Here is a 25,463-nt window from a genome sequence, read left to right on the forward strand (position 1 = left end):
CTAGGGACATGAGGGCGCGAGGTCTGGGCGTGCCACGGTGCTGGGAGACGACAGGAGGCCCCAGCGGCGCCGCTAGGGGGCCGGGATTGCCTTGGAACCCTCAGCGGGGCGGGAGGGGCCTCTCGGGCGGCCGGAATACATGTGCGCGGGGCGGGTTCCGGGCGGACCGGAAGCGCGGCCGAACTCGTTGCCGTGACAGCGGTCCCTGGGCCGCCATGGAGGCCGCGCTCACTGACATGTACGACCAGGCGCTGCTGGGCATCCTGCAGCATGTCGGCAACGTGGAGGAATTCCTACGCATCCTCTTCGGCTTCCTCTACCGCAAGACCGACTTCTACCGGCTCCTCCTTCGGCCCGGGGACCGCCTTGGCTTCCCGCCCGGCGCGGCGCAGGCCATGGCCCTGCAGGTACCGGCGGGGCCCGGGGGGACGGCGCGGCCTGGCCTTGCTGGCGGCCGGCGCCGTCCCTGCCGCGGAGCCGAGCCGAACGGGCCGTGTCTTCCCGGCTGGGCGGTGTTCGTATTGGGCCGGCGGCGGGGTTAGGTCTGAGCAGAGTGGGGGAATGCGGGGCGGGGGTCGGGCAGCACAGCAGCCCGCGGGGCACCGGCGCTGCCTGGAGGAGCGCAGAGGAAGGCAGGAGAAGTCCTCTGAAGCGGGGGGAAGCGTCACCTTCGTAAGAAGATGAGGAGCCTCGGAGGCAGACGGGGACTGCGAGATCCCGGTGGGAAGAGCCGGGTTGCGACGTCAGCTCGGAGCTTGGCACCGGGAGCACCGGGCCAGGCTGGTCTCAAGGAACTGCAGCCAGGAGCCGTGGGAGCAGACAGCCCAGAGAGAGGCAAGAGGCAGATAAGGACCCGGGAGTCATGGGGGGAGGCAAGTCTGGGCTCTCAGCGAGAGCTTGTGGCCGACATTGTGCTCTCTATTGTGGTCTCTCTTCTGGACGGGAGGGAGCAAAAGCCCTGACCTGCCTGGTTCGGTGTTGGAGCAGCTTTGACTTGGGGTCCTCTGGCCTGTTAGTAATCTTCACTGGCAAGGAGGAAATGAGCTCGTAAAACTTAGAGTGAGGCTGGTTTTAGGGTGTTTGCTCAGACTGAGTGAGTTTTCCTTCCCAGGTGCGTCAGGCCTGGCGTGTCTCAGGTAGGGGGACAGGAGTCCTGCCCCTCCCAGCAGTGCCCCATGGCACCCCATGGGGGTCCTCATTACTCCCAGGGGTAGCCCCTGTTGGCCTTTCTGGATTAGGCAGACCCCAGAGGGGGCTCAGGCTGCAGAGAAATGGCATGGAGTTCAAACTATTGAGCAGAAGGGCAGTGCTGACAGGGTGTCTGGAAGTCTGGTGTTGCCCCAGGACTTTCTGGGGCTGGGCACAAGGAAGGAGGTGCAGTGTTCTTGTTATGGGAAGGTGTTAGTCAGAGTGGCCTCATGGCTGCAACCAGAGGTACCCAGAGTGTGCGGACAGTGTGGAAGGGGCTCGTTCCTCCTCATACTCGCTCAACTGCACTCCAAGGGACACAGTTCTGAGGTGTTGCTTTGTATGATCCATGCAGGGCTGGTACTCACCTCTCCCACATCCTTCCCTCTGCTCACTGCCTAGGGAGGAAAGCTGGGGTGAGCGGCACAAGCTTCTGTCCTGTTGTGTTTGTGCTGGCAGGAGCCCTCTCTGGGCCATGTTCTTTGTCCTGCACCTCCTGAACCCAGAGGAAGACTTGAATCGAGCAGGTGTGCCAGTCCACTGCTGGAAGCACTAGATCTGCCTCCAAAGTATTCCTGAGAAGCGAAGGAGGGCTGTGTTTGATGCTTGCACACTTTTTAGAACATGTTTACAGTGCCAAAGCCCTGGGACTTGGGTGGGAGAACTTGCAGCCCTTTCAGGAAGCAGATGCAGGTCTGAGTGGCCATCACCCCTTGCTGTAGATGCTGTTGTGGGCTTCACTTCCGACCTCCAGCCTGCGCTGGGGAGGCATGGCCGGAAGCCAGATGAGGGGTCGGATTACATCTCCTGGGATCACATCTTCTTCTTCACCTGATTATTTGGGCACAGGCAGTGCTAGGTCAATTGTCCTGCAGCTTCTGGGGCAGGTCATCCTGTTTGCCTGTTGGAGACTTTGAGTCCAGGCTTGCAAATGGTCAGTGGTTGAGCCCTGGGAGGCTCATGGGGTAAGGGGAGGCTCTCTTGGAGCCCCCTCCCAGCCAAGAGCTGAATCTCACCACTCTGTTTTCCATGGAGTAACCAGCCTTCTTCCCAGGCTAGGGTGAAATTGGCTGTGAGAATACAATCCTAGAAGCAATTGCAAAATGCTTCCAGGGGTTTCTGAGATGTGCTTGACATGGCCATAGGACTTTTCAGTGAGTCACCAGCTGTTTTTGTTGGTGACTGAAGCAGCTCAGGGTAGGAACAGGACTGGTGCAACACCCAGTCTGCTGAACACATGGCTGGGAGCTCTTTGCCAGGTTCTGGAGCAGGTTCCAGAGCAGGTGCTAGAACACGTTCCAGAGCGGTTCTAGAGCGGTTCTAGATCGGGTTCCAGAGCGGTCCTAGAGCACGTTCTAGATCACGTTCTAGAGCACGTTCTAGATCACGTTCTAGAGCGGCTCTAGATCGCGTTCTAGATCACGTTCTAGAGCGGTTCTAGATCACGTTCTAGAGCGGTTCTAGATCACGTTCTAGATCACGTTCTAGAGCGGTTCTAGAGCGGTTCTAGAGCGGTTCTAGATCACGTTCTAGAGCGGTTCTAGATCACGTTCTAGAGCGGTTCTAGATCGCGTTCTAGAGCGGTTCTAGATTGGGTTCCAGAGCGGTTCTAGATTGGGTTCTAGATTGGGTTCCAGAGCGGTTCTAGATTGGGTTCCAGAGCAGGTTCTAGATTGGTTCTAGAGTGGGTTCTCTGTATGTGGTGCAGAGAGCGGAAAGGCAGGAAGGAGTAGGTGCCCCAAGTGTGTGGTGCTGCTCCTTTCCTTCTGTCAGCATCCCAGGCAGAGCTGGCAGTTCTGCTCACTCTGTTTGCTCTTTCTCTCCCAGGCATTCCGAGTGTTTGAACGGATGGCCAGGCAGGATGATGAGAAGAGGCACCGGGAACTGGAGGCAAAGCTGAAGAAGAAGGCGGAGGAGGAGGAGGCAGCTGCAGCCGCTGAGAGGGTGAAGCTGTGCCCTGCAGCTCAGGAGATTGAGGTGGAGACAACGGAGCACATCCCAGCAGCAGATGCTGGGGAAGCTGCAGGCACACAGGAATCAGCTGCAGCCCAGGGTGCCGCAGCCCCCAGCCCTGTGTCAGTGGAGCCTCCAGGGGCTGCTGCTCTAGCAGAGCTGCCCACGTAAGGGTCTCTTACTTTCTTCACATTCCTGGTGGGGGGAGGCAAAACCCTGGACAGGGTAACCACTGTTTGCTGCACAGCCCTTTTTGGGTTTTGACCTTCCTCTGCAGACTCAGACCCTCAGGAGGTTATGAGGATTTCCCTTGCAGCCTTCCAGGGCCAGAGGCATTGTTTAACTCCCCACAGGAGGGCAGCAGTTGTCCTGTGGGGGATTCAGGGTTTCCCACATTGCTCTGAGCAGGAGGTGGCATATCCTGTACATGGCCCCACAAAGCTGGGCTGGGCAATATGGCTTCTCCACAAACTGGTTGTGGTGTACACTGTCCCTTCTCTGGCACTTGCTAAGACTCACCTGGAAGTCCTGGCACCAGTCTGTGACCTTTTTGTTAGTGATGGACTCCCTGGCGTGCTTGGAGACATCCCAGCAGCCATCTGGGAGCAGACATGGATACCTGCAATACCTGCAAGTTGGTGCTGGCAGGCCTGGCTGTGGTGGTTTGGAGGCCTCTAGAGGTTTCTGGCCCAGCCCTTGGCTCAGAACAGGGCCAGCTTTGAAGACAAAACAAGTGCTGCAGAATTTTCTCCTTAGCCAGGCTTGGTGGCTTTCCAGCAGTGCCGAGCAGCCTCCATTTGTGCAGAAATGTCCTTGTGTCAAAGTCCTTCCATAGCTTCCGGAACACTTCCAGTCTGACTCCACTGAGCAGCAAGATGTGAACTCCGGAGGGCCAGCATGGCCTCTCTGGACTACATACCTGAATGTAGGTCATGTTCAGGGTTCACCCATCCTTCCCTGGCATCACTTTGACCCTGAGCCAAATTAGAGCTGGCCAACCCTTAATCAGGGACTCATGCCCTACTGAGGTTTAGACTCCTGTGTTTCTTTGCTGACCAAGCCAGGGGGTGATGCTGTGAGCTGGCTGTGCAGACTCCATCTCTCCTCCCCTCCCTGGTGTGTTCTGTGGTCAGACCCCATGTGATGGCTGTGTGGACCTTCTCCGACCGCCGTAATGGTCCTGGCCATATGGTGAGGAGGGAAGCTTGGGCTGGTGATTCCTATGCTTCCAGCCGGGTTTGGATATGTTATTGGAAAGAGCAAGCTGCCAGAAAGAAGTGGACCACAGGAAGAACCCCAGAACCTGTAAGGACTGGGATGGCTAATGCCCCTGAGGGGCAGAGACAATTCAGAGCTCAGACTTTGGGGCTGTCAACCTTTGGCATATGGAAGGGACAGTCTGAGGACCAAAATCTTGGGAACAGTGGAATGATAGGTGGCAGGAGTGGAGAGAGGTTTGGCTCTTCCCCCAGGGGATGGTTGGGCACTCAAACAGGCTCCTTGGTCCTGGCTTTAAGGCTGCCAGAGCTCAAGGAGCTTTTGTACAGATGGTAGGTTTGTTGAGGTTGTCCTATGCAAGGCCAGGAGTTGGACTCAGTTGGGTGCCTTCCAGCTCAGGATATTCCATGATTCTGTTATTCTAGGACACTGGAGTCAGGTTCTGCAGCCTTGGCTGGCGGCTGTGTTGGAGAAGAGCCTGAGCTCTGGCTGTGTTGGGGCAGAGCCTGAGAGTGGCCTCCACTGGGGGAGGGGGAAAGGGGACCAGCAAGGTGTCTGGTGAGTCACATGGTCCTGTGGGAGGAAGAGAAAGGACTTAAGTGTAACATAAGATGTACCTCCCACGGGATAAAAATAAGCCAGAAGTCAAAAATTAAATCACCTGCAATGCCTGTGCTGGAGCTCTCCTGGTAAAGGAGGATTCTCCCTGGGGCTGCCAGTCTGACACGGATCCCTGGGCAAAATTAGCAAGTCAAAAAAAGCTCTGCCAGAGTGCACAGCAGAGGTCTGGATGTGTCCAGCCCAGCTTTCTTCTTCCCAGTGGAAAAGAGAGGGAGAGTTTGGAGGCCCAGTGAAGCCGTGAGCAGAGGGAGCTGGACTGGGCTGAGTGCCAGTTGCTTGTGTCCCTATGCAGGCTGCATTTGCTGTGGTTTGCCCAGTGAAGTTTCACCTCAGGACTTTGGTTGTGGGACAGCAGCTGGTGTGAGGTGAGTTCAGCTGCCTGAGAATAAATGTCAGGGCTGCAGGAAGGAAACTGGAGGGATCAGGAAGGAAGGCGAGGGCTCATGTGGGAGCAGGATGGGTCTGACAGTGAGTGTGGTGGAACCAAGAGGGATGGTTTCTGCTGTGTGTGGTGGGGGCCTGGTTAAAACTCAACCCTCACATGTGCCACCCTCTGAGTGCATCCTGACATCACTGGAGAGTGGCCCCTGTCCGGCCTCGGTGCTGACACTCAGGTGCTATTTTGCAGCCTGAAGCTGTGGCATTGAACACCCAGCCCTGCGTGGCAGTTCTCCCCTAGGTGCTGCCATGAAAAGAAGGTGCCTTCTGCTGAATATAGCTGCCAGTGCAACCTCTGTCCTCCCCAATGGGCTCTTCTCCCTCTTCTCTCTGCTCCCACCACCCCATACTCACTGATGGTGTGGAACACCTGCAGCCCCCTTGGTGCCTGCCCAGTTTAAACACGTGGTGGGTGAAACCAGATGCAGGAGGCCCCATCCCAGTCCCAGGAGTCTGGTGGTTTCCAGGCCAGGAGAATGGGGTGTCTGCGGGCGTGAAGTAGGACAGAGGAACCCACGGGTTTGTCACGGGGCTGTAGTTAGTTTCGGTGCCTCTGGGGGGCACTGGAGCCCCCGGAAAGGCAGTGGGGGCCGGGCGGATACCCCCCGACAGACTAGTAATAATTTAACCAACTGCTTAATTCTCCACAGCCCCTTCCTTCTGAGCAAAACCTAGAGCTACCAGCCTGGGTATGAGGGGCGCATGAGTTAATGCGCAGCTCTGGCAGCAGGAATGCAGAAAAGAGCTTAAACAAAAATATTTTCCATCTCCCTTCCTTCCCCCCGCCTCTCCAGCCGCTGGTGAAGAAAACCGCTGCCACTAAAATCTATATAAAAACTTGCTCATTCTGTCAACCTGACGGCTCTGGAAATGTAGGGCAGGTACCATCCCAGATCTGCCAGCTCCCATCAGAGCCTCATGCTGCGCCCGGATGCTGGGGTGCTGGTTGAGAACATCTTACGAAGTACAGTGAGATGGTAGCAGCTTTTTCAGGGTCGATCCAGATGAATCAAGCCAGTTTTGCAGGTGTGGAGGTTTTCAGGGCTCAGTTTGGGGCTTGGCCAGGTCTTCCCAAGTCCCTCACCTTCCCCACTTGTGAAAGGCAGGTGAATCAATTCCTCTTTGCTGCCCTGTAAATACACTGAGGACTGAGGTGTCTTTGGGGTGACACTCATGCTAGGAGCTATGCCACAGAAGAAGCCAGGCTCCTCTTGCAGCTGTCCCAAGTGTTCCAACCATCCTTCCCCAGCTGTTGCAGCTCTTGCTGTCCCTGCCTTGCCAGGAGGGTAGCAGGGCACAGCCCTCCTCATACCTCACCATGGGGCTGCTCTTCCTGGCATTGCAACTGCACAGTCCCAGCTCTGGCTCTTCCCCCATCTGCTCCCAGAAGCCATCCTTGCCTGAGCTCAGCTCCTAATTTTGAACACCTCTGCTGCCCAGCACCCTCCCCTTCCCCCAGCTTGGATTCCATCCTGCATATATTTGCCACACAGCATTTAAAATAGAGCTTGGCAGCCCACGTGTGGCACTGCGCAGCCCGGCCTGTGCTTGTGCTTTATGACTTTGGTTCCTGGCTTCCCTCTGCTCCTTGCTTTTTCCCAGTATAAATGGGGGAGGAAGCTCTGTCCTCATGTCCTGTGAGTCCCTTCCCTTACTCCATGTATGGGCAAGAGGTTGTGGCAGGAGACTGGGGCGGGCAGTCCTGGAAGCCTGTGCATGATGGTGACTGTCTCACCTTCATTCAGCTTTTGTGTCTCTCCCAGGTGCTTGCTCCTACCATGTGTGCTCAGGATGGGGCAGCTCTGGTCTGTACCTTAGAGGTCATCTGAGCAGGTGAGGTCTCTGAGAGGAGGAATTTTGGGTGTGGACAGCACAGCCAGGGCTGGAAGCAGGGCCACTGGGAAACGGAGCACTGTGCCGGTGGGCCCAGGAGGATATGCAAGTGCCTCATTCCTGAGGAGGCCTTTGGCTGCTGCTGGGTGATCTGGCACAGTAACGTGCAGAGCAGAATGAAACCCTGGGGTCTCAGTGGCCTCAGCCGTTCACCTTCTGCGGTGTGGAGAGGGAAGAGGCAGTTAGAAGAGTGGGCTGAGTTTAGGAGGGGGCTCTTCATGGCTCCCCACTTTGTGAACACCTTCAGGTGTTCTGTACTCTGGGAAAGGACTCCACTCACCCTATGCACACAGTGCTATTGTGTCAAGGAAGGGGGCAAATAGGCTGCTGCTGAGCAACAGAGCCTTGGCCACCCTGACTGCCTCAGTCACCTGGTCCAGATGAGCCCCGCCAAGGGCTGGTCTCTTTGGCATTGCTCTGCTATCCCTGGGAGTGGGTGCCGGGGCTCACCAGTGACCTACAAAAATCTCTGGTATACTCCCTGGCTTGCTGGCTGGTGAGAAGCAGAGTAGAATTGAACTGAAATGCATTAATCTGGTGAGCTGACTCCTAACATTCCTGCTCTCTCCCGAGACCCACCACTCCCATTCCCAGACCCCTTGGCGACCTGGAGTTAACCCTTTGTGAGACACACTGGGAGGATCCCTGGGATGATACAGCAGTGCTCTGGGAAATTTCCATGAGGTGCCTGTATGAATCTAACTTGACTTAGCAACGGCTTGGCTTTGCTGGAAGCCCAGATGGCATTTTATTGTGAGGTGCCTGCAGGATGGGCTTCCTGGCATGGCTGGATCCTCCTTGGGGTGTCTGGGGCAGGAATTTCACTACTGGTCACCCTTTGTGGGGGAGCAGGGCTGTGAAGAGTAGCTGTTGCTGCATACTGCTAACATGAGGCCGGTTTTGTTGGACTCGGAGACTGCATTGTTTCAAGCTTTCTCCTCTCAAGCCTTTTCCATTCAGAAGGGAGGGGAACCCTTAGGTGCTCAGCAGTTTTGTCTGGGACTGTCCAGACCAGAAGCCAGTTAAACTGGTTTCCTTCCCCACTGCCCCTATGGACTTTCCTGATGAGCTCACCTCAGAGTCCGTGCTGTTCTTCCAGCCTGACCTAGAAAGGAGCTGATCTTGATCCATATTTAAGGAGAATCTGCCCTGGTTCCGATTCCTCTTATGCATGTGGGGCTGTTGTGCACAGGGAATTCCTCCAGCATGGCCAAGGCCTGTCATGAGCAGGAGTCAGACAGAGCTCAGGGAATGGCCTGACCTGATACAGCCGAGCTCCATCTGGCCCCGTATCCTGTCTCCATCAGCAGCAGATGCTGGGGGAAGAAGAGAAGAACAGAATGATCAGTGCAGTGATACTTTCTCTGTGCTTTCATCCTGCCCTGATACATAGTGGCTCAGCAACTTTCTAAACACTTGGTCCTTCAGCCCTTTGGGGGGATTATTTTCCTTTTTCTTTCTGAATTTCAGCCCTCCCATGCCTGAGGGCTCTGCAACAGCATCCTGCAGCAGGTCCCTGCTGTGCGTCACTGCTGTGTGTGGCTGTTTTCTCCATGCGGGTGAAGAGGCATTGAGTGGGTCCCCAGTCCCCTTCTCTGCCTTCTGTGGGGTTCTTCTATCATGTCAATTTTCCCCTTTCAGTCTGTTTTTGGGCAGAAGAGTCATCATTTCCATGCTTGTTTCTCACTTGAGCATCCTTGTGCTCCTGGTCGTGCATGATTCTCCAGTGTTCTGAGGGCCATCCCCATGCTTGTGTGTGGACTCATTGGTGTTCTCTTCCTCCTACCCTGTTTCTTTTCTCCTTCGCTGTCCTGCTTTTGCTGTGAGGCCAGGAAATCCTCTTCCAGACACATGGCACCTCTCACCGTAAAGTGACATCACTCCAATCCCCTTTTCTCCCTTCCCAGCTCTCCTGAACATTGACAGCTCTTTCAGGTGTGAGCAAGAGCTGCACAGAGGCTCTGTGTTGATGAGACCTACTGCTGACACACCCCAATGTGTCCTTGACTCCTTATGTGGCACCAAGGCTTTGGGTCCTCAGGGTCTGCAGCACCGCACTCGTGGTGCTGTTGTGTTTGGTTTCTGGGAGGAATGTATCCAGGTAATACTGAGGGAAGCAGGGAAATGTAACTTAAGTTGTCTTTGATAAGTGGAGTCTTTTTTGCAATGGAGACAAGCCATTCCTGCTGGGAGAATTAATTTAATCCATATGCCTTCTCCCATTGTGGTGGGAACTCAGGAAGCATCCTTTCGAAGAGCTGAAACACTTGAGCTGAGGGTGAAATCCTTTAGCCCTTTCTGGTGCAGCCCTTGTCACTCAAGCCTTTTGCAGATGATGAGGAACAGTCAGGGTCCAGTTTTCCAGTGTTCTTGTGGAGAACCAGGCCCCTCTGGTTAGGTAGCTAAGATCAGCAGCAGAGTGCCAGTTTCCCTGTGTAGTGCTGAACTTCTAAGGCCTTTGGTTGCCCTACCAAGGTACTGAGCTCCAAAATTAGGTCCTGGGACCAAAAATAACTAAATTAAGACCTATAAATTTTTGTCTCAACAAGCAGAAAATCCCAGAGCTGCAAACCAAGGGACAGCATGTGCCCAATTCTTAGGTAAAAAAGCAATCACTGTTTGTTTGGTTTAATATTGCAGCGTTCACCAAAAGGGGCCGAATGTGGAAAACTACCTGGATTGGGCTAGGTTGTGTTGGTGGTGCAGGGGTCTGAGAGGCCACCTTGTCATCTGTTCCCACAGCTCAATCCCACTGACTTCCTTTGGCCTTGTCCCCCTTTCTCAGGGGAGCCTGGTTGGCTGCGTGTAGATCTCTCTCTTAGGAGATCTCTGAAGTCCAAGGTTGTATAAGCACTGTGCAAGCAATAAAGATCCCAGGGGTCTTTTCCAGACAGTAGCATGTCCTGCTGTCCTTGACCTAAATATCCCAGCAGTAGTGAAATTTAGCCCCCTGGTGCTGGCACTCCAACACTCTTCTGCAAGCTAGTGGTGGCATTTCAACTTGCCTAATGTCAGTAAGTTGGTGCTGTTGATAACTGTAAATAACTCAGGACACAAAAGGGAAGGCTAGGGTTAGGGTTAGGGTTAGGGTTAGGGTTAGGGTTGGTGTCCAACACTGTGTTCACAGAGTTGGTGCTGCAGCTGTTCAGCTCTAAGGACAGGAATGTGTTCAGCTGACTGTCCGCAGAGCAAGGATTGCTGTTGCCATTTCCACATTGCTCAGCTCATCGTGCAACACCAACCCACGGAGCTGGGAATCCCGGAGTAAGAAATGCCCTGAAATCTGTGTATGGGGCTTAACATACAGCTCAATCTTCTGACATCCAGCATTCCCACCAGGGACGACACTGCTGCCTCTCAGGGGGTCTTGGTCCCCTTATGCTGCTGCTCAGGGTCTCACCCCGTGTGTAGGGAGTGGCTCCAGTCCCGGTGACAGTGCAGCCGTGCTGCGCCATGTGGCTCTGAGGAGTGGGAAACAGATCGGCTGCTTCTCCACGGTGCATTGTTAAAGGTTTCACCTCCCCCAAAATGACACATTGCGAGCAAAAATAGAACAAGACAGAACACATAGACCCACCCCCACCATCCCCACCACCCGGCAGCCAAGTGCACGCAGTGCCAAACCCTTGGGTTTAAAAGCTGGTGTTTTGTCACCCTCCCTCCCCTCAGTCCTGCCACCACCTGCCCCAGCCCAGCAGGCGTTCAGTCCGATGAGTGACCGTCGCACCAGGAGCAGTTGTACTGCTGGGACAATCACCACCCAACCCACACTGTGTGCTGGATCTGGCCTCCCTCTTCACTTGGTGGCTCTGGGGATGGGAGCAGGAACTGTGGTGTTGGTGTAGGAGGTTCTCTGGCCCCCTGCACAGTGGTACTCTTGAGACAACATGACGGATGCCTTTGGCCAGGAGAGCCACCTCCAGCGTGGCAGCATGGCTTGGCCCAGCATACTGTGAGCCAGAGCTGTCTCCTGTGAACGGTGAGGGAAGCTGCCTCCCAGCCAAGGAGCAGGGTCCAGTCCTGGATGTGCCTGTTCTTCTCCTGAGGAACAAAAGGCACATCCAGGACAGACCTGGTGGCTTTGTGACAGCAACTGATTGTTGTATTTATCCATGCTGAGGCTGTGTGGCATTTGCAGCTGGCGTCTCACCATGTGTGCCTTTGTACCAGTGGATTTCTCCCATCTTTGATGATCTGCATCTGGTCTCGTGAGCCTTGGCTGGGCATAGGCCCATTGCTTCCTCCTCCTGTTCCCTTTTGACTTTTTCCCAGGAGAGGTCCAGAGGGGAGCAGCCCAAGGGAAATGGACATTTGATGGTTCTTGTCTGGTTCTTTCGTGATTGTGGGGAGCCACAGACACTTGGAAGGGCAACTTCCAGCTTCCCTCAGGTGCCTTGCTGGCAGGTTTGAGAGGAGCCAGGTTGGGCTCTGCCTTGGCCAGCATGGCCACTGAGCCAGGAAGTTGGGCTTCTCATGGAGGGAGGCTAGAGAGAACTGAAGGGTGGTGCAGGTAGGACTGTGGGGTGTCAAAACCCCCTCCATGCTGCTGCCCATGAAGGTCACAGAAGAACAGAAAGTGGCCTACACTGCTTAGAAGGAAACCCTCTCTTAAGAGGAAAAAAAACCCCGCTGGGTTTAAAATGTGTCAGATTTGTCCTCTGGTTCACTGTGTGGACTTGTGGCCAACTTGGGGTGGAGGGCAGGAGTACTGTGAAGCTGTGCTGTACCTGGGCAGACCCCACAGCATGGGTAAACATCCTGTGAGGGCATTTAACCAGCCAACACAGGCTACACACAGACCCTCCTCCCTGCCAGGGGCTGGTGCTGGGTGGTCTCTGAGACAGTTGTGCCTTGAGAGCCAAGTCGGGTGCTGCCACTTGGTTTCCTAGGTGAGAACACATGAGACACATGAGACAATACCTGGTGACATGCCACTGCCTTTCAGCATGTTTGCTTCCCATGGGGGTGAGTGTGGGGCCCTGAACACCCTTTCACCACAGCCCCTGGTTGCCTGCATCATTCGGCTTCTCGCCCTCCAGCCTGTTTGACTCCTACAATCCGGGGGTGGTTGGGAAGCGACAGCTGGAGCCAACAAACCAGCCCAGTGCGCGCTGCCATGCCAACCCTGTTTCCATGGCAATGGGCACCCAATGGGCGACTGCCAGGCAAGGCCAAGATGCCCGAAAAATGATGTGATGCCCCCTGAAATGGCCAGCTGAGGCTGGGAACCTGTGAATGCCACTAGTCCCAGTAGTGCCTTCAGTGCCTGGGAGCAGATCAGAGCCACCCCAGTCCACAGGTGTAACAGGGCAGGTGAAACCCTTGGTGCACCCGGCGAAACCACAGAGAAAAAAAATGGGGAGGTGTGCACAGCCAAATTGACAGCCCCCTCTGACTGTCTTACAGCCTAATTTAATTTAAATAGATGGCTCTTACATAACCCTCAGGGCACTGTGCTGCTGGAGCCAACTGCACCCCATACTAGGGAGGGGCCCCCACAGTGAGGGTGCCAGGTAGGCAGTGGGGTACAGGAAGACAGGCTCCCCAGGGTTGTCTGTGCCCTGGGGCTGCTCTTCACCAGCCCCCCCTTTACATAAGTCCCTGAGCCCCATGTTTATCCAGCTCCACTGTGAAACCTAGGTGGGTATCAAAACATTTTAATATAACTCTGCCTTTTGTTAGCCCCACAGCTATCTTTAGAAGAGATTTGATTTTATTTGAAAGCCCTCTCTGTGAGGGTTCAGTGGGATAGATCCCCAGCTCAGCAGTTTAAAGGTATATAGGTGTGGTGATCTCCTTTCTTTGCTGGAAACACTGTATTAATTATTGCTTATTGATCTGATAAACCCCATCTTAACCCTGCAGCCATCTCCTCAGCTTTTTTTGAGATTTCCACAGCTGGAAGGGGCAGTGTTGTGCTCAGTGTTGCTCATGATTCACTTGTCCAGGTGCCCTGGCATGGCTCTTGAGGCATCCTGGTCCCCAGCTCCATCACCTCCGAGTAAACAATTGTCCTGGTCATAACAGTTGATGGTTTTCCCAAACATTAAAATCAGGGTGAGGAGAACCAGCGCTGTGTTTTCATGGTGAGCTCAGGTCACAGCCGTAGGCCGGCACCTCTGCAGCCGTGGCAGTGGCTTGGGGAACAGCTCACACCCAGCACGTGCCAGTGTCCCTGCTCCAGCCATGATGGGAAGTGCAGGGAAGGAGGAGCTCTGTACTGGAGTGGAGGTGTCCAGGAAAGTACCCTGGGCCCTTTGGGGGCCAACTCTGCACCTTTTGGGCAGTCAAACCATCATGTGTCTAATTGGTTGTCTTTTCAGCAGCCTGACTGCTGCTGCTGCAGACTGGGGAGAGGGAACTATAAGTCACCCACAACAGGCAGGGTGGCTGTGCTCCCTCGGTCCTGTGGCTGCTTTCTTGTTGGACTTGTTCCCTTCCACAGAGCCAGCAGTGAGGGAGAGACTGGGCAGGAGCCCAACCTTGGAGATTCTGTAGGAGGGCCGAGCAGGGGCTATACCCTCCCTTTTGGTTTCTTGCGTCCTTTTCTCAGGCTTCCTGCTCTCTCTAGGCTTTGATCTCTCTGACATTTAACATGTCACCCTTTTCTCCCACAACCAGGAGACAGGAGCAGTTCCAGACCAACCCTGACAGCTACAATGGAGCTGTGCGAGAGAATTACACCTGGTCCCAAGACTACAGCGACCTGGAAATTAAAGTGCCCGTGCCCAAGCACATTGTCAAAGGCAAACAGGTAAAGTGGTGTTAGTGGAGTCTCTTTAGCATTTCCCTTTCCATTGGAATGTGCAGCTTTCCTGGGAAACTCTGTTTGGAGCAGAAAGACTCCTTGTCCTTTGTACTGAAGGACCAGGATGTGGTTGTGCCTTATTCTCCAGTGTGAGTATGATGGGGACTCAGATCACAGCGTGTCCATGTTCCTGTTGTGTTGCAGTGTCCTCTCCGTCTCAGCTAGGTTCCCTGGCACTGCCTCACCCTTTTCTGCGCTGCTTCTTTCTGCTTCCACTGCCTGCACAGTCACACGTATGCTTTGGAGCCTGGCTGGGGATGGATGCCCTTCCTCGCTTCTTCCTCTGGCTCTGAGTGTCTTCTGCCTTCTGTTTGGAAGCAGGAGCTGCTGGAACGGCTCACCTGGCACCGGGGAGCTGGATCAGGCACAGCCCCTGTGTGGCTTGACCTGCTCTAGATGGAAGGGAGCTGGCCTAGGGTGGAGTCTGAGGGCCAGCCCCTCCTCCTGGCTGGCTTCTAGCGCAGAGATGTCTCTCCTCTCTCTTTGGCTCAGGAGGGAACTTCCCTGTTCTGCTTGTGGTCACGTTGTTTTTCCTGCACCACTTCTGTTCCCTCCTGGTAAGGGACCCAGAAGGAGTGTGCCCAGGGCTGGCCTTAGTCAGACCTAGAAGTTTGAACTCTTTCCCAAGTGCTGCCCTTCCTTCTGTATTTTTCCATTTGGGAAGCCTGTGCTCCCCCACCTCCTGCTCTCCTTTGCTTCCAGGGTGGCTGAAAGGAGCACGCTGGAGTTTGTCACTGGCTTCAGCCTACACAGCTCCTCAGCATGCCAAGGAATGTCACTGGCAGCAGCAGCAGCAACAGCCTGGGCCAGAGGGGTGAGGGGGCACATGGCTGCCTCAGGCACAGCAGGGCACTAGGAAGATGCATTTCTCCCAACGGGTCTCTCTAAAACAAATCCAGGCTGTTTCTTGAAAGGATTCTGGGGTGTCTAGATGGATATTCCGTATATGGATAATCCTGCAGCTGGGGACCTGAGCAGACGGTGGTAGTGGAGGGCAGAGCCTCATCCCCATGCCTGGTCTCTGCAGTAAGGTGTCAGCACTGGGTTGGAGGGAGCTGCTCCATTTAGGGAGTACCTCCTCTGGAGGTGTTTTCATCCCAGGGCAGCCGATCCTGTAGAGGCTGTCCACAGCCACATGCTGGGTGACAGCCTGTTGTCCTGTCCCATCCTCACATGTCTTCCCATACCCCTTGTGAGCACGGTTCTGCTCCCAGCCATCGCACTGGAGCTCAGTCCCATGTCACCCTGTGCTGTGTATGCTGGGCCTCCTCTGCTCCTGCTGGAGTACACAGCAGGTTTGGGGGCTGTACCCGGGTGACATCAGTCAGACACAGCCGTGGTGCCCTCCCTGGCTGGAGCAGCTCTGCCTGTCTTCTGCCTGTGTGGAGCTAGTGAGCTGCTGGAAATCTCCTAGGTAATGGATAATGTAATAACATTTCAAATGAGATCTGCAGAGCAGGAGGAAGATCTGGGGGAACTCTGGGAGAGAATGCAGGCAAATCTCACTGCAGTCTCCTCCTCTCGGGCCGGTGCTGGGGGCCACAATCCTGCCCCTTCCCAGCCAGGTCCTCCCTACATCCCCTGGCTTGGCGTGGGCTCTTCTGGCAGCACCACAGGGCTAGAGGGGACAAGAGAGAACATATGGTCTCTACAGAGACCAAGGGTACTGCGTGCCTCTCACAGCCTGCCTCTGTCTCCCCAGGGGACAGCCATGTCACCTGCATGGCAGGTCGGAGCAGGGTTCCCCATATGGCTGCTGTGGGCGGGAACTGGCCCCGTTCCTGGGGACGGAGCTGCCCCTGTAGCAGGGAGCTGGGAAAGCGTGCTGCAGCATTCCTCCTGCACGAGGCCACTCCTCACACACCCAATGGGAGGCCTGGGCTGATCCCAGTGCTGGCTTCAGCAGTGGAGGCAGAGCCAAGGAGCATGCTTTCAGCATGGTGCAGCAAAGAGGGGATGACCTGCTGCAGCCCTAGTGTAGGAACTCCCAAATTGCCCCTGTTCAGCTATCAGGATGACACAGACTCATGCCCAGCTTGTCACAGTGACAGACAGGCACACCCCTAAAGAGCTCTCTCACAGCAAGTAGGTGCCCAACCTTTGAATACTTTTGGAGGCCTGTAGCATTACTGATCTTCTTTGAGGGGAAACTGAGGCACAGTGTAGAACCAGCTGCCTTGAATCCTTCAAGGGTCCCCCCCACTGCTGGGCTGTACTGCTTTTCCTTCCCTGAAGAGGTTCCCTCTCTCCTCCAAACTGTCACTGTTTGCTGTGAGAAAACAGTGGGATTCCCACCCTGCTGGTACAGGCAGGGCTGGAAGCTCTTCTCCCTCTCATCCCCTGCAAGTGCACTTGACCCCAAATCCCAGTTTGCACAGTGAGATGGCAATCAGGAGCCTTCCAGATTATTGTCTCTTTGTTTCCAGGTGTCTGTGGATATCAGCAGTGGTGCAATTCGTGTAGCAGTGCTGGAGGGAAGCAACCAACACGTCCTTATGGAAGGGAAACTCACCCACAAGATCAATATGGAGAGTTCCCTGTGGAGCCTGGAGCCTGGCAAGTGTGTTTTGGTAAGGGTGGTCTACACCATCTGTGTCTCATTGGCTCGCAGCTCTGCCACACTTGACCTAGGAAACGAGCAGCTGAAAGTTTGAGCCAGCTCTGGATGTGTCTGGCTTTGCCTGTCCAACATCTGGCTCATGCTGCCCTTGCCTGTGCCTTGCCTCCTACTTCTGAGTTGCCTGTCAGGGTGCCAGCTGGGCAGCACGACTGTCAGGCTTGGCAAAGGGGTCCTCAGCTCCAGCTGACAGCCATTACTTGGGGGTGGTCATTGTCCTCAATGCCAGCATGGGGCCCTGCACTGCAGTGCTGGTCCTGCACACCTGGCCTTGCTGACTCTGCTTTCCGATTCTCCTGGCCCCACTCTGACCCCAGCATCTTGGCAGGTCCCTGTTCCCCCCATTCCTTTCTGTCCTGTCATGGGATTCCTACTTGCCCTGTGTGATGTGGACACTGGCTCCTCTGCTTTCAGTGGGCCTGTGGTTTGCTGTGTGCCTGTTGTCCCAAATCATCCCTGTCGAGGTGGTCTTAGGGCTGGTGATGCCCAGCTGTGTATTACTGGTGGGTTCCCAGCCCCAAGCCTCATTTCTGATGTGCTCCAGATGTTCAGGCTAAGGGTGTGAGTTCAGCTGTGTTCATAGCTGGAGCTGTTGCAGGAGTTCTGCCCGTCACCCTGGGACCTTGAGTGTCAAACAGTTTCCAAAGTTTATATGCCAGTTTGGGGGCCAGGATTGTGCTAGGAGCAGGATTTTGCTACCTGTGACCATCTTTGCCCTATCCTTTTCCACCTTTCCAGGGTAGTTTCCAGGGGAGTTTCATGAGTCCCAAGGCTATTCTGAGATCCAGGAAGGGACACATGCTGTCCCTGGGAGGGAGGGAGCTGGATCCAACCCTGTGGCACGAAGGTGGCAACAGACAAGCACCCAAATCCAAGCGCTCACAGTGGAAAATGGAGTGGGAATGTGCTGCCAGAGTCAGGAATCCTGTGGATGGTGTGTAGGGAGGCTGCACAGTGCCACTCGACCACTGCTGATCTGCAGGGATGTACCTCAAGTGACAGGCTGGTGCCAAAAGGGTGAGTGAGGGCCCTGCAAGGGAGAGGAGCTTCTCTGATGCTGCTAGGCCATTGAAGGGATATGGTACTGACATCCTTAACCTGCATTTTGTAAATAGTCATAAACATCTTGAAAATTAGCTTATCTGGGGCAAAGAAACAATCCTGGAAAGACATAAACCCACTGAAGAGGAGGCGGCCCAATGAGTGGCTGCTCCACAGTATGGATGGAAGTCTGGAAGTCCCTGGTGGGTGTTCCCAGCATCAGCAGGGGAGGCAGCGTCTCTCCAGTACCTGTCAGAGGCCGGGAATGGCGCAGGTGGAGCAACACTCAGTGTCTCCTGGAGTGGCCATGGGCAGTGTGGGGAGTAGAGTGGGCCCATCACCCCCAACCCCAGAGCTGGGCCTTGCCTCGAATAGCACGAGCTTAGGCTTGTGAGGATCTCCAGCTGGCTGCCAACATATTGATGGTGGGATGAGATCTCGCTTGAAGAATTGTAAGGTAACTGGAGCAGAGTGAGTAATTCTCGCCCAAGAGCATCTCCTTTTTCCATGCGCTGAGTAGCCAGGAGTGGTTTGCGCCTCCTCCCGATTCATTCATCAGGGGACACCCACCCATGTGGGAATGCATTGCTTCATTCAGTGCCTGGATGGGACCATTGTGGTTCATTTGGAGCTTATGGGGCATATGGACCCTTTCTGTGCCCCAGTTTGTGCATGTGTGAGCTCCAAATGCAGCAGTTGGGCTGTCTCCCTCCTGCAAGGTGCTGCAAGATGCTGCAAGGTGCTGCAAGGTGCTGCAAGGTGCTGCAAGGTGCTGCAAGGTGCTGCCTGGCTTCCCTGTGGGACCCAGAGTTCCCTGGCAGGGTGTGGATGTAGTTAAAACTGAACTCACCCAGTGCCAGCACTGGGGTTGTCTGAGGAGATCCTGCCTGCCTTGGGGACTGCTTGGGGCACTTTAGTGTCCCTGTCCAAGCTGCGTGTTCGTGGTCTGTGAATTGAGGTGATCCCTGCAGCAGAACCCAATCTTGGCACCAGGGAGGTGGAATCTCTCATGTGTGGTCCTGCTTGTCTGAAAAGGTCTCAGTTCTGTGCAGAGAGGCTGTTGAGTCCCTTGTCCTCTTGCAGGACATGTCAGGGATCATCAAAATCCCCAGATTCTTCAGGAGGCTGCTGTTACAGTGTTTTTGCTGTCCTCAGTCTCCCTGGCCTCCTCCCGGCTCCCTTCTGGGATTGCCATTCACGGGCGCACCATGATCGGACTCCCTTCTCCTCCAGCTCTTATCCTGGGAAGGTTATTTTGCCTTACAACCCATCCTAGTTCTGCTTCCTCCATATTCATGTATCCTCTTCATTATGTCACTCACACTCCAGCAGCCCCAGAACTCCCTTCACCAGGATTCAGAGACCACTCTGCCTTTCCTCTTCTGCTCCATGGAGCTCTCCCAGCTGGAGCCCAGCCTGACACCAACATGTTTCTCATCTCATCCTTTGGCACACCTGTGTGCATGGCAGCAGAATCCAGCTGGCATTGTTCCACAGTGGAGTGCTCTGCCGACATGGGGTGGCAGCCTGTCCATATTTCCTGCTCGGGATTTTGTCCCAGGATCGTTCCCCTGCCTGTGGTGTGCCACACAGTACCCTGGTCCTGGGTGTCATCCCTGTGCTTTCCCTTCTCCGTCACACCCGCTTGCTTGTTGAAAGCGAGATTAAAATAACCTCGCTGTTTTTAGCAATTCCCACTGGGTGTTGTGCACAACTCCTTTTGGTATTATTTTCGTTGTGGAGGATTTTTCTCCCATTCCTTCTCTTTTTCTCTTCCTCTCAGCTTTTGTTTTCCACACTTGAGCTTTTGTCAGCAAGTCCTTCCTTGAATGTTTATTACAGTTTGACTTGTCATCCTGTGAGCCATGGGGATGAGGAGAGACAATTCAGTGGTGCTCAGCCTTGCCCTTCCTTTACTGCTGAGAACAGCATTGCTGCCTCCTCTGTCCCCCTAAACACCTCCAATGGCTTTTGAGGTGACTTTGGCTGCTGTGGTTCCAACAGGAAAGCAGGCAGGAGGAGGTTGTCTTCCCAAGACCTACTTACACCCCTTGGCAGCTTCTCTCCAGGTTTGACGAGGTATTTGGCATCAGAGAGGAAGCCTTGTGCTACTGCGAAGCCCAGCACTGACAATGAGGGGTTGTGACCTTCCCAGTAGGGTGTGGAGATGGGACATGACGTAGTGTCCATGCTGGTGATGCCTGTCACCTGCTGGAGGGTCTCTCCTGCTGAGTGTCCCATTGTTCCTGCAGCAATCCTCCTTGCAATCCATCATTACCCTGGTGCTTTTCCAAGGAACAGCCCATCCTGGCGTGGCTGAGAGCTCGTATCTTGGACACTGGCTGTGGGAAGTGAGTGCTTCAGCATGAGGACACTGCCAGCTTCAGATACAGCATTGGGGTATCCTGCAAGCCTCCCTCTCCTCAGGCCACTGTTGCAGAGGCTGTTCCTGCTTCCCTGTGCATCCCAAAAGACTCATCTGGGCTTTTACCCCATTGGGACCCACCAAGCAGAGCCAAAATCTGGCTGAGGGCACAGGCACACCTCAGGGCCCTCATCCTTCCACAGTGGCTCTCAGCATGTCTGGGGCCCTGGGGTGCCAGCCGGAGCTGTTGGCTGGAAAACTGAGCAGCAGTGTCAACTGCAAGCAAAGCTTTGCTTTGTCTCAAAGTGAGAAACATAATCAGGTTGGGGTTTGTCCTTGTGGAAGAAGCCATACTCCCTCCTAGAGCCCTCCAGTTTCTGGAACTCTCCCAGCGGTGCCCACAGCCTTGGGGGGGCCTGACAGCTGAGTGCCAGTCTCTTCCATGGGCAGGTGAGTGGGTGAGGACTGGCATGTGTGGGGAATCACCCAGAGACCTGCCATGGTCTCTCAACTCTCCCTTGCCTCCACCTTTGGGCACCCAAAGTGCTTGTGGGAGGAACCAGCTGCATCTCCATCACCACTGGCTCTCATAAGTCAGACACTCAGCCAAGCAGGGGCTGGATCCAGAGAGGACATTGGCAGAATTGTCTAGGAAAATTGCCTATATCTGTGTCCCCCATCCTGGAGGTGGGACCTGTCTATGCCAAGTCTCCAGCACCGCCCTGAACCACGAAACCGCAAACTCACTGGAATAGAGTGACCTCTGCCCTGACCCATGGGCATTTCATTTTAGAAACTGGGGCTCACTTGGAGTGAGTCTCATTTGGACAACTATCCTGCTGGAATTAAGAGGGATGAACAGATCACCCCAGGCTGCAGAGGTGTGCAGATGGTGGCAGGGTGCCAGCAAAGGAATGGGGTTTGGTAGGGAAGGGGGTAGGATGGATTTCCATCCCAGTTGCTTCAGGATGGGTTTTCCATCCCCCAGTGCTCTGGGATGGAGTTAGGGTGATGCTTGAACTCCTCCAACACACCTCAATGCCAGCAGGCTGGCCCTGGTAGGGGTATAGCAAGCCATGCATGCTTCACAGCAATGCCATGTGAGCATGGCTTGGAGCCCTCACTGGGGAAGCTCACACCTTGGCATCAGCGCCGTGGGGGCATCCCTCATGTTCCAAACCTGAGGAGCCTGAAGGGTGCTCCTGCTGCAAGTGGGGGACACTCACGGCTGCTGCCCCTCCACTTAGCTCTCTGTCTCAGGGTGACGTTCTGGGGCTCCACCACTCCCCCACCTGCCCACCCAGGGTTGGGAAGCCCAGGAGCAAACCCTCAGTGGCTCTCCCTTCCCTCCAAAGTGGAACTGTGCAATTAAAAAGAGAACAAGCATGTCTGTCTAGCTGGAAAACTAACGCCTTCCCCAAGCTGGAATATTTTACCGGCTCTGCTCTCCCAGAAGGATTAAACCTCAGCCACCCCCTCCTGTATTAATTGGTTCCTTTTCTTCACACCACAGAGAAGCTTGGCTTTGTAACAGGAATGGCTGTCCGTGTTCTCCCCTCTGGAGCTATTGAGCTTCCAGGGAGGTTTGAGCAAATTGTATTGTCTGCCTTTATTGATGATTTTGCAGAGGCCGACGAATGCCATAAATCTGCCCTGCTGCTGGGATTAGTGCTAAGATAACATGGGAGGAAGCAGCCCACTCTTCCTCGAAAAACTAAAAGCAAGTTGGAGTTCCTGTTGCAGGATGCCCCATGCTGGCCCCAGCACAGCCCTGCTGGCCAGCCAGCTCTGTTGAAGGCACTGCCATCAGGGATGCCCGTGCCTACAGCTGGTGGCCTTTCCCAGTGAGGATGTTGGCTGGAGCGAGGGGATATCCGCTCTTCTTGTCCGTCCCTCTGGGGCTGCTGCTGAGCTGCAGTGCCACAGGAAGCAGGTGCTGGCAGTCAGGGCTGGCACAGAGCAGCAGGTGATATCCTTGCCTCCTTTGCCACCCATGCTGCCACCGCCCACTGAACCAGTGTCAGGGGAGCTGAGGCCAAGGTTCCTTCTAGGTTTCTTCCTAGGTTCCTTCTAGGTTAGGGAAAGGCTGCATTACCACACCAGAAACCTTGGCCCTACACTCCACCGGACACAGCCTTCTCATCTGACAGTGCTGGGCTCTGTCACTGCTGGTCATGCCATGCAGCCCCAAGCCAGTGTCACCTCTAGGCAGGCACTGCTGGGGGACACTGCTCCTGACTTTGAGCTGTAGTGCAGGCTGAGATTTCATCCCCAGGGCCTGATCTGGGGCTGTGGGGGCCCACAGCAGGGTTGTGCAAAGCCTTTGGCTGCTGAGGGAGAGAGGCACAAGCATCCCTCCCCCTCTGCCAGCTGTGAGGCTGGATCAGTATGAGCTTGACTTCCACTCGTGGGCAAGCCCCAGCTGCTGACAGCCGAGCTCTGCATCTCTCCCGTGGAGCTGTGAGGTGGGCAGGGGTACCACGTTCTGGGCAGGAGAGAGGCTCCTCTCCCCATTCACTGACCCACACCTTGTCCTCAGATCAACCTGAACAAGGGGGACGAGTACTGGTGGAATGCCATCCTAGAGGGCGAGGAGCAGATCGACATTGACAAGATCAACAAAGAGCGCTCCATGGCCACTGTGGACGAGGAGGAGCACGCTGTGCTTGACCGCCTCACCTTTGACTACCACCAGAAGCTGCAGGGCAAGCCCCAGAGCCATGAGCTGGTAGGTGCTGGCTACCCTGTGCTACCGGCTCAGCCTGGCCCTCCCACCTGCCCTTCAAGGGTCCCATCCCCAGGAAAAGGGGCCCCATGGCTCTGCTCCATCTCAGAGCTTCTCTTCACAGTGTCCCCCCACATTAACATTTGGGGGCTCTGAGGTTCTGCTGATCAATCTTTTGCCATGCACTCCTGTCTTCCCTTTCCTGGCACCTTGGCAAGTGCCTGTAAGCCCAGACCCCCTTGTACCAGGAATGGGCCCCACATCCCTGCAGCTCTCTGCCAAGCTGGCCCTGCTCAGGGCTGGACCCACATGGTCTGCCAGGAGCTGCCTGGTGCTGCCTTGGGTGCTGTCTGCCCTTTCCCAGGCAGCAAGGGGGAGCACAGAAGTGGTGTGTGCCCTTGGCAATGACTACTGCCAGCCAGGGAGGAGGGGGACTGCTTCCCACATCGCTTCCCACGGGTCAGGTGGCCATGCAGACCCAACGCCTGTGGGATGAGCTGCAGGGGAGAGCAAAAGGTGTGGGGAACACTGTGGTGTCACCCCAGGCTGACGGAAGCCTGCGGCCTCTTTACAGAAGGTGCATGAGATGTTAAAGAAGGGCTGGGACACCGAGGGCTCGCCATTCCGTGGCCAGAAATTCGACCCCTCCATGTTCAACATCTCCCCTGGCGCCGTCCAGTTTTGACAGTGGCAAAAACAACTGAAAAATAAAGCAGGGAGAGGAGACCTCCCCACCCCTGGATGCCCACCAGGACTCTCACACCCAGTGCCAGTGCGCAGGACTCACTGATCCACGCTGCCAACACCCATCCATGCTGTGTGGGGAAGCCTGAGGAAGCGGGCAGATTTACATCCTGTCACCACAGCAACCTGGGCACCAGGACCCCTCTTCTCCCTTCCCTTCCCTTCCCCTCCCCTCCCCTCCCCTCCCCTTGCGCTGCCGATGCTCCATGTTTTTCTGGAATACAGGGAGCACGTTGGGTCGAGTTGGGTGATGTAATTATGTTTCTTAGTGGATGAGGATACTGCTTTTGGGGTTTCTGGGGATGTGGAGCCCTCCCTATCCTGGTATACTGGGCAGCTTTGCCCCTCACAGGTGGAGATGGGTGCTGGATATGGGCAGTGGGGATGGGGAAGCCTGCCTCTGCCTGCCTCTGCCAGCACCCTTCCCACCTGGCATCCCCAAATCCTCTCGCCAACCCCACTCCAGGGTATCCCAAGGGGGTTGTGCTGCCCCTGGCCTCCACCCAGCCCCAGGGGAAGCTTCCTCCTGGCTTCCCCCTCCTTCACCTCGAAGGAAGGTTGTCAGGACACCCAGGAGTGGGCAGAGACCACAGCCATCCCCTAAGGTTTGCTCCCCCTTCATCAGGGAGCAGGAGGGGTGCTCCCCACAGCACTGGCGTTTGGGGAGGGCTGCAGGCCCACCCCTCAATAGCCAGCAGCTGTGCAGGAGCCTGAGAAATACACGGGTTTCTCTGGCATGGTAATTGGGGGTCTGAGAGTGGGGACTGCCTAGGAGAGTAGGCTCCACCTAGGCTCAGCCTGGCTCTCACAGCTTCCTACCACCCTGGGGTGTGTGGGCTGGGGGTCCCCGGCCATCGCCTTGTCTGGTTCCCCACCCCCAGTTTGCAATAAACACGTCTCACCGTGGGGCCTGTGAGTGATTCGGTGCCACCCCTGGGGAGATGAGTGTGCCCAATTCTCCACCTTCATCTTGCTTATGGGACAAGGGCAGGGACACCCAGGACGGGTGCCTGGGGTGTCTTGTCTGCCAGCACGGGCTGCAGACGCAAGGGTGGATGTTGGGGTAGATATGGGATTCCTGGGGAGACTGGAATTTGAGGGTCCTTCAGGGTGTGGATATTGGATTCCTGGAGGTGGAGGGAGTGAATTTTGAGATCCCTGGGAGGGGCTAGATAAAGAATACCGCGAGGAGGGCTGGATTTATGGGTTACTCGGGCGCGGGGATGTTGAAATGTGGAACCCCGGGGGGGGCTGGATTTTGGAGTGCTTGTGGGGCGATAAGAGATCCCTGGGGAGAAGTGCTGGGTTTTTGTGTCCTTGGGGCAGGGGGGTGGATATGGGATCCCCAAAGCTGGCTAGGTTTCACACGGTGGGTGCTTTGGGGATACCACCCCCGAGATGTCACCCACCACTCTCCCCCTCTCCCCCTCCACCAGTGCCGACATCTCCCGGTGCTGATGCGCACACCGGGCCCGCGGCCCCCCCGGCCCCCCCGGCCGCCCACGGTCCCCATGGCAACAGCAGCGCCAGCCGCCCGCCGCCCACCCGCGCTGGGGGGGCACCCCCCGCGCCCACCCACCTCCGGCTGGGGGGGACACCCGGGCCCCAGGGCCACTGGTGGCCTGGAGGGCGGCCTTTGTGTGTCCCCCGCACCAAAACCGAACTCCACATTATCCCGCTGAAATTGGGGGGCTTCAAGGTGCCCTTGGGGGAAGCGGGGGGGGGTGATTTTGTCCCGCCCCGACCTCTCCCGGGCGTTTTGCTTAGGGAGAGGTTGGAGCCTGTAAGGGTTGTTTGGGGTGACATTGGTGTGGGAGGAGGGAGCTCCGTATTGGGGGAAATAGGGGGGATT

The 25,463-nt window shown here is 55.7% G+C and overlaps 1 protein-coding gene across 1 annotated transcript; it reads left to right on the forward strand.

Annotated features, from left to right (window-relative positions):
• NUDCD3 (NudC domain containing 3) lies at nucleotides 1-24,519 on the forward strand. The gene is made up of 6 exons (XM_015648903.3): nucleotides 1-407; nucleotides 3,016-3,308; nucleotides 13,933-14,065; nucleotides 16,546-16,689; nucleotides 22,682-22,870; nucleotides 23,442-24,519. Exons 1-6 carry the CDS (start codon nucleotides 9-11, stop codon nucleotides 23,550-23,552), a joined length of 1,269 nt encoding a protein of 422 aa, XP_015504389.1. The 5' UTR covers nucleotides 1-8; the 3' UTR covers nucleotides 23,553-24,519.
• The last annotated feature ends 944 nt before the right edge of the window (nucleotides 24,520-25,463 follow it).

This window comes from Parus major, chromosome 22 (genome assembly GCF_001522545.3).
Source record: "Parus major isolate Abel chromosome 22, Parus_major1.1, whole genome shotgun sequence".
Classification (NCBI taxonomy): Eukaryota; Metazoa; Chordata; class Aves; order Passeriformes; family Paridae; genus Parus; species Parus major.

Excerpts from the sequence above, each read along its gene's own strand:
- NUDCD3 (XM_015648903.3), top strand. The coding sequence starts at position 9 with ATGAGGGCGCGAGGTCTGGGCGTGCCACGGTGCTGGGAGACGACAGGA. Across the intron at positions 14,066-16,545 it reads ACATTGTCAAAGGCAAACAG|GTGTCTGTGGATATCAGCAG; the intron begins GTAAAGTGGTGT and ends CTTTGTTTCCAG. Across the intron at positions 22,871-23,441 it reads AGCCCCAGAGCCATGAGCTG|AAGGTGCATGAGATGTTAAA; the intron begins GTAGGTGCTGGC and ends GCCTCTTTACAG.